This window comes from Trypanosoma cruzi, genomic scaffold (genome assembly GCF_000209065.1).
Source record: "Trypanosoma cruzi strain CL Brener 1047053516363 genomic scaffold, whole genome shotgun sequence".
Taxonomy (NCBI): domain Eukaryota; phylum Euglenozoa; class Kinetoplastea; order Trypanosomatida; family Trypanosomatidae; genus Trypanosoma; species Trypanosoma cruzi.
The window spans coordinates 80,624-87,969 of record NW_001849418.1 but is presented as its reverse complement, the minus strand read 5'-3'; the positions used below and the strand labels follow the sequence as shown (position 1 = coordinate 87,969).

At 46.6% G+C, this 7,346-nt stretch overlaps 2 protein-coding genes across 2 annotated transcripts, besides 22 other annotated features; both read left to right on the top strand.

The window, feature by feature from the left end:
• Positions 1-7,346: a sequence feature (heterozygous, non-Esmeraldo-like haplotype).
• Positions 39-75: a microsatellite.
• Positions 150-206: a sequence feature (A-rich).
• Positions 207-233: a microsatellite.
• Positions 274-308: a microsatellite.
• Positions 396-428: a microsatellite.
• Positions 586-663: a sequence feature (T-rich).
• Positions 830-862: a microsatellite.
• Positions 872-896: a sequence feature (AT_rich).
• Positions 943-990: a sequence feature (GA-rich).
• Positions 1,070-1,099: a microsatellite.
• Positions 1,429-2,883, top strand: Tc00.1047053506235.20 (hypothetical protein, conserved; the record flags this gene model as incomplete). Its single annotated transcript, XM_800014.1, has 1 exon — positions 1,429-2,883. One exon carries the CDS (start codon positions 1,429-1,431, stop codon positions 2,881-2,883), a length of 1,455 nt encoding a protein of 484 aa, XP_805107.1.
• Positions 2,972-2,997: a microsatellite.
• Positions 2,998-3,064: a sequence feature (T-rich).
• Positions 3,180-3,239: a microsatellite.
• Positions 3,285-3,306: a sequence feature (AT_rich).
• Positions 3,320-3,393: a sequence feature (T-rich).
• Positions 3,427-3,451: a sequence feature (AT_rich).
• Positions 3,548-3,573: a microsatellite.
• Positions 4,259-4,291: a sequence feature (CT-rich).
• Positions 4,403-4,432: a microsatellite.
• On the top strand, positions 4,502-7,003 carry Tc00.1047053506235.10 (translation initiation factor IF-2, putative; the record flags this gene model as incomplete). The annotated part of the gene is made up of 1 exon (XM_800013.1): positions 4,502-7,003. One exon carries the CDS (start codon positions 4,502-4,504, stop codon positions 7,001-7,003), a length of 2,502 nt encoding a protein of 833 aa, XP_805106.1.
• Positions 4,952-4,989: a sequence feature (CT-rich).
• Positions 7,160-7,185: a sequence feature (AT_rich).

Below are 7,346 nucleotides of genomic sequence, written 5' to 3'. Positions count from 1 at the left end.
ACCTGCCCACACATGCATACATACGTGCGTACCTACATAAAGACAGAGAGAAAGAAAGAAAGAAAGAGAGAGAGAGGGCCGCAGAAATTATTTGAATTGCCTATGCGGGCTTTGTGGGTGGGTGTAAATTGAGGGAGTGGTGGTGGTGGTGGTTTTTTTTTTTTTTTTGATTTTCTGTTTGATTTTGATTTTTTGTTGTTATTGTTTAATAATAATAATAATAATAATAATAAACAGCAACAAAGAACAAACGACGTGACAATCATGTATGTATTTTATTTTAATTTATTATTATTATTTTTATTTTTGGTGCTGGTGGAGACGTTGCGGTGCGGGCTGCTGCTGCTGTTGGTGGTGGTGGGGAGGAGGAGGAGGAGGGAGAAGTGTGAAATTTATATTTATTTATTTATTTATTTATTTATTTATTTTCTGCTTTCGTGGGAGGGGAGGGGGGATTGCGGCGGGTGATTTTGATGATTTCCTCCGCCCTCATTGTGGAGGAGGGAGGACGCATGCGTTCATCTGTTTTTTTTTTTTTTTTGTGTGTGTGCGTGTGGCTGAGGAACAAACGTCGGTGAAACACACAAACAAAAACAACATAAAATGAAATTAAGAGAAGAAAAAAAAACCCAAAAACTACAAAAAACAAAAGAAAAAAGAAAACTCTGTTTATTGTTAGAGTACAAGAAAAACAAATAAACACAAATATATCAATTTATACATACATATCTATGCGTACTGCATAATCGGCAAATATTTACACAGAAGGCGATGCGGCATTGACAGCGATGTGGTCAACGAGAAGGATGGGGATAGAGCGTGAAAGAATGAGGAAGAAAGAGAGAGAGAGAGAGAGAGAGAGGCGGGGAAGAAATTTTTATATTTATATATTTATACACGGACTTATTGAGACTTCACTCCTCCTCCTCCTCCCTTTTTTATTCCCTTTCCCCCCCCCTCTCTCTCTCTCTCTTTTTCTTCTTTCTCTCTGCAGCGTGAAGGGGTGGCAGAGGAGGAACGTTGTTGCCACTTTTTTTTTTTGTCATGTCCACTGCAAATAGACGCGTGCTTCTTTTTCTTTCTTTTTTTTTTTTTTTTTGCCCTTTTGTTGTTGGCGACGCATGAGGGAAGAAATTAGCGAATAAAAATAAGCAAAGAAGAGAAGACCAAAAAACAAAAACAACAAAATCAAATCAGTTGGAAGGGAGAAGTAACAGGCAGGTGGTAGAGCGGGGATACAAGAAGAGAGAGAGAGGGAGAGGGGCGAGGGTGCGGGGAAGCAAACGGCTGGGCTCGTCACCCATCAATACTCCGGTAACAAGGGAAAACAATTAAAAGGAAATATATTAATATATTTAGCCTCAAGGCTTATACAATTGCGGAAATACATCTATACATATAAATAGGGGCATTCTTAATACCACATTTATGCTGCGCGTTCGCCATTACATTTTGGGCACCCCAGCGGTAGCCCTCCGTCAGCGGTTTGGTGCATTGTTGTTTGGTCTTCGGCGACAGGCGACATCCGCACCCAGTGGAGACTTTTCACATGTCACACACAACACCGTGTGGGGCCTCTGGAATGAAGGCAACCTTTTTTCCCTCTCTGTTCCTGAACTTGCGTTTTTCCTGCAGGAGCACTGCAATGTGGCAAATGTGGACCCACGTGCGAAGAAGAGCGCGTTGGTGCGACAGGTGGAGGAGATCCTATCCGCTGAGCAGGCGAACATGACTGTGCAGCAAGAGGACAACCCTCACGCGGTGGTTGTGACGGACTATGATAAGGCGGAGGAGGGACTAGATGAGGCCGATGAATACGGTGACTGGGGCGCCGAGCCGGGATTTGAGGACAGGCGGGAATTAGACTTTATGGAGTTAAGTCCGGGCCGCATGGGTGAACGGTATGAGGCACTGACTCCTCGCGCCTATCAACTTATGCACAGCGAAATCTCCAGCGATGTGGGTATTGCGTGCATTGACCCCAGTAAACTTCCAGGTCATAGCAAAGTGAAAAGTTGCCTGACACCTGTTGACGTGAAACCAAATGATGCAAACAAGATGCATTTTCGCAATGCGTTTGAGTGGTGCCTAATGAACATTTGGAATATGAACATGCCAGGAGAATTAAACATTGGTGCTGGAAAGGTGCTTTATTACCGTCAGGTGGCAAAACAAAACCGCAATGTCATGCCGCTTTGGACGCTTCAAAAGCATCTGTACGCGCAACATCCATATGCGTGGTTTGCCATTGCCAGTGAATCCAATGTAGCGGCCATGGAAGGTCTTGCCGCCAAGCTCGGTATGACACTTGTGCAGGAGCCTACAACGAGCTACAAAGTGAACATTCGGCGTATGAATGAGTTTTTTGATTGTGAGTTAAACGGACAGCTGAAGTGCACCATGCTGAATAAGCCGTGGGATCGATTTTTGGTCTCGCACTACGTTCGTAGCAAAATGCCCGACCTGCGGTATACTGTGCGAGCGCGGCACCCAATCAAGAAGCGTGTGTCGGATGCCTACTTGGAGGCGGATATCCTTCGCAGCACACGAGAATCCGTCCAGTCGGTGCTCTCACCAGAGTTGGGTGATGTCGTGTACTGCTGTGAGCGTGTCATTCGAAAGTGGGCCATGCGCACGGCGACAGGCGCCACTTTGCAGCTTGTTGAAACGAAGCGCACGCCCCTCATCATCACAAGGGCTGGCGACGAGGGCGAGCGGCTGGAGTACGAGTGGATTGTTCCTTTACCGCAGCAGGCAGAACGTATCGACGTGGCCTCCCTCACGGACGAGTTGTGGGAGTACGGCAACAAGCTTGCCGAAGCGCTGGAGGAGGGAATGGAGGAGTTGATGGCACACACCATGTCAGCCGTCTCTGCCTACTGAGGCCGTTAAGAGAGGGAGGGGACAGAAAAGGAAGAAAATGAATATATTTGTGTTGCATGCGTGCATGAAAAGAAAGGGCCCTGCTCTCTTTTTTTTTTTTTTTTTTCTTTTTTTAGAAGAAAAAAAAAAAGGGCGGAGAGGAAACAGAAAGAAAAGAAGGAAAAAAGGAAGAGGAAATAAATAAATTGCCTTCTCACGTACATTTCACCAGCAGAAACCCCCACGCATGCATTACACACACTCACAGTAGGAATTTGTAACTCCCGATTTGATGCGCCGTATTTTGGGAGGGGAAAAAAAAAAAATAAAATAAAATAAAATAAAATAAAATAAAATAAAATAAAATAAAATAAAATTGGAACTGTTTTTTCACATTTTCCTTAAGGAAGCGAGGCGGTACCAAAAATTTTATTTATTTATTTTGTATCGTTTTGTTAAACAACAAAAAAGAGGGGGGAAAAAAAAAAGGAAAAGAGAAATAAACAAATAACAAAAAAAGAAGGGAATAAATGCATGCATGATGGGATGTGTGTGTTGTGCGTCATTATTATTATTATTTTTTTTTTTTCTCTCTCTCTCTGTTTGGCCTTAGAAAAAAAAAAGAAAAAATTATCAGCATTTTTTCTGTGTTGTTGTTGTTGTCGTGTGGCCTGCAGCGTGCCTCTTCTTTTTCTTTTTTTTTTTTTTTTTCCCTTTTGACGGTGGGGCATACGGCGACTCACACTTTTTTCTTCTCTCCTTCTCTTTCCCTTTTTCTGCTGGTTTCTCTTGTATTCTTAACAGGATTAAGCGTCACAAGCTGAAGTCTTTTAAGCGAGTTGTTTTTTCTCCAAATAAGGAGTCTGCAATAGTAGGAATAGGTTTAATAAAAAGAAAGAGGAAAAGGTGCCAAACGACGACGAAGAGGTCGGGGTTCGTAACAGCTTTGAAAAGCTGTCCTAGTGCGTGCAGGTGTTGCAGCTATTGTAGCGATACAAGGCTGACGGCTGCGTTATCGGCACAAGGAAACAGTATTGAGAAGGAAAGGTGTAGTTTTACGCATATATTGATTGCGAGAGGGTACACACCACATACCTGAAAGGTAAAAAAGGAGTCAATAAATAAACAGAAATAAATAAGAAGCAATTTTTGTAGCCAATCTTTTTATTTTTATTCACTTGTGTGTGCGTGTGTGTTTGTTTTAATTACTGTTTGTTTGCGTGTCTTTTAATTATCGGCGTCACTCGTTTATTACTTTTTGTGATTTGTGTTTAATTCATCATTTTGTTTATTGTGGCTTTGAGGGCGAATTGTTACGACACGTGCTTATCATTATTACGGAGTGCACATATAAGGAAAGGGTGGCCCCTTTTTCGCAGTCGTGTACGCAGCGGGTGAGAGGAGAGAGAGAGAGAAAGAGAAAGACAGATAAAACATTACGGGCACCAAAGAGTGCCATTTGAGGAGGACCAACGCAAACAATAAGAGAGAAGAAGGGAGGAGGGTTTGGCCGCACCTGTTCGTTTAATTTTTGTCTGCTTGTTTGTGTCTGTGTGTGTGTGTGTGTGTGGTCGATTGATATTTGTTTAAATTGGCACACGTCACGTTGCTGCTTTACACGGCGGGTTGAGGAGGAGACATGCCGCCTAAGGGACCAAAGGCCGCACCGAAGGCGGCCGCGCGCAAGGGCCCCCCTGCCGCGATGCTTGCGAAGCTGAAGCAGCACATGGAGCGGCAAAAGGAGGAGGAGGAACGACGGTTAAGGGAGGCCGAAGAGGAGGAGCGGCGGTTGCGCGAGGAGGAGCGACTTGCGGAGGAGCAGCGCAAGTTTGAGTTGGCAGAGCGTGCCAAGGAGAAGCAGCGCCGCAAGGAGGAGGAGCGGCAACTTCGCAAGGATGCAAAAAAGGACTTGAGGAATGGGGCGCTGGAGCGCATGGCGGCGGCAGGGTTTATCCTCCCGGATGTCGACAAGATACGCGAGGAACAGCAGCATGTGCGTGACAAACCGCGGCATAAACAGGAGCCAAAGCCGCGAGAAAAGACGCAGGTGGCGCACCCGAAACAGGTCGAGATGGCGGCAGCGCCCCCAGAAGAAGAGGAGGGGGAGGAGGAAGAGAGCGAGGATGATGGCGAGTTGACGGTGGCAACGGACTCCGAAGATGAGGTCGATGAGGACGACTGGGAGGCGCTGATGGAGCGCGATGACCGCCGCGCCGCACGTCACCTGGAAAACGAACGCATTCGTGCCGCGCGTGTGGAACGCGTTGAGCAGCGGCGCAAAGAGAATGAAGAACGTGCCCGTCTACGTGCCGAGGCGGAAGCAGCAGAACGTGCAAAGCAACATGTACTCGAGAGTGTTGCAAGCCTTCGCTCTCCCATATGCTGCGTTCTTGGCCATGTGGATACGGGCAAAACAAGTCTGTTGGATCGTATTCGCTCCACAAATGTGCAGGGCGGTGAGGCGGGTGGTATAACGCAGCAGATTGGTGCAACGTTTTTTCCACGTGAGGCCCTTGTTGGTGCCACAGCGGATATTAATAAGAAATACCGCTACAATTTGAACGTACCAGGGCTATTGGTAATTGATACACCCGGTCACGAGTCCTTTACAAATCTTCGAAGCCGCGGCAGCAGCCTTTGCGACATTGCAATCCTTGTTGTGGATATCATGCATGGTCTGGAGCCACAAACGCGCGAGTCCATTCGCCTGTTACGGCAGAAAAAGTGCCCTTTTATCATTGCACTGAACAAGGTGGATCGGCTATACGCTTGGACAGCAAACGAAAATATGGATATTGAGCAAACTCTCTCAAAGCAGAAGGATAATGTTCGCGGTGAGTTTGACTCACGTGTGAATCAGATCAAGCAGGAGTTGATGGCAGAGGGTTTTAACTCGGAGTTGTACTACAAGAACAAGGATATGCGAAAGGTGGTTTCTATCGTTCCTACCTCGGCAAAAACCGGTGAGGGCATCTCCGATCTCCTTCTGTTGGAGATTCAACTTGTACAACAGTTTATGGAGGGCAAGGTGACGTACAAGGATGACCTTCAATGCACCATACTTGAGGTGAAGCCCATCACGGGATACGGTGTGACGGTGGATGCCATCCTTATCAATGGTGAGTTGCATGAAGGGGACACAATTTGTCTGTGTGGTCAAAATGGTCCTATTTTCACGCAGATTCGAGCTCTTCTTACACCACAGCCGCTTAAGGAGCTGCGTGTGCGTGGTGACTACATCCATCACAAGCAAATGAAGGCGGCGATGGGTATTAAGATTGCTGCCAATGACTTGGAGTTTGTTATCCCAGGCACCCCATTGCTTGTTGTGCACAATGGCGACGATAAGGAAAAAATTGCACATGAAGTCATGAGGGAGGCTAACAGTATTTCTGATCAATTAAGTCCGGATGGTGTTGGCGTGACGGTGCAGAGCTCCACTCTTGGTTCGCTTGAGGCGCTTTTGGCATATTTGAAGGACATGAAAATCCCTGTTGCGAGTGCCTCTATCGGTCCGTTGCACAAACGTCACATGATTCAACTCCTCTCCATGAAGCGAAAGGCGCCGCGTTACGCGGTGGTATTGGCCTTCGATGTACAGGTTTCCGAAGATGCACGCGACATTGCAAAGAAAAACGACATTGATATCTTTGAGGCTAAAATTATTTACCACCTTTTTGACATGTTTACCCGGTACGTTGCTGAATACGAAAACCGTGAGAAGGAACGGGCACGCGCCATTGCCGTGTTCCCAGTGCAGCTGGCAATCATTGACGAGGCCATTCATAAGTCTGATCCGATCATTCTTCCAGTGAAGATTGAGCGCGGGCAGCTTCACCCCGGCACTCCCCTCGCGATCATGAGGGGTGATACGCCGCTACTGCTTGGCCGTGTCATGTCCATCGAACGCGACAACAAGAACATCCCCGTCGCCCGTATGGGGAACGAGTGCGCCGTGAAGATCAACTCGGGAGAGACAGGCGTTGTGTACGATCGCCAGTTCACCAAGTCAGACTCGGTGTTCTCACTCATCACGCGGCCCTCCGTGGATGCGATCAAGAAATTCAAGGATGAACTCTCAGAGGATGACATAAACCTCCTGGCGACACTTATAAAGGTATTAAAGGTCCCACCGCGGTAAAAACGTGCACGCAGAGAATGAGCTTCACATCTACCTGCTAAAAGCAACTTCTTCATATTTTTTTTTGTTGATTTACTTTGAATGGTAAAAGGGGAGGGGAAAGACACGAATAAAAGGGAAGGAAAACAGCAGGGGGAAAAAAAAAAAGAAGGATGGATAAATAAATATAAATATAAATATATGTTTCAATGCGACTGTAAATGCCGGTGAGGAAGAAAATGAAGGCGGTTGGTGTGGACGGTGTGAGGGGGGAAACACGGAGGGCGAATGAAGGGAATGATGAGTAAAGCAGGAATGGCGCATGTATTTGACTGCTAACGGGGGGGGGGGGGGGGGGGTGTTG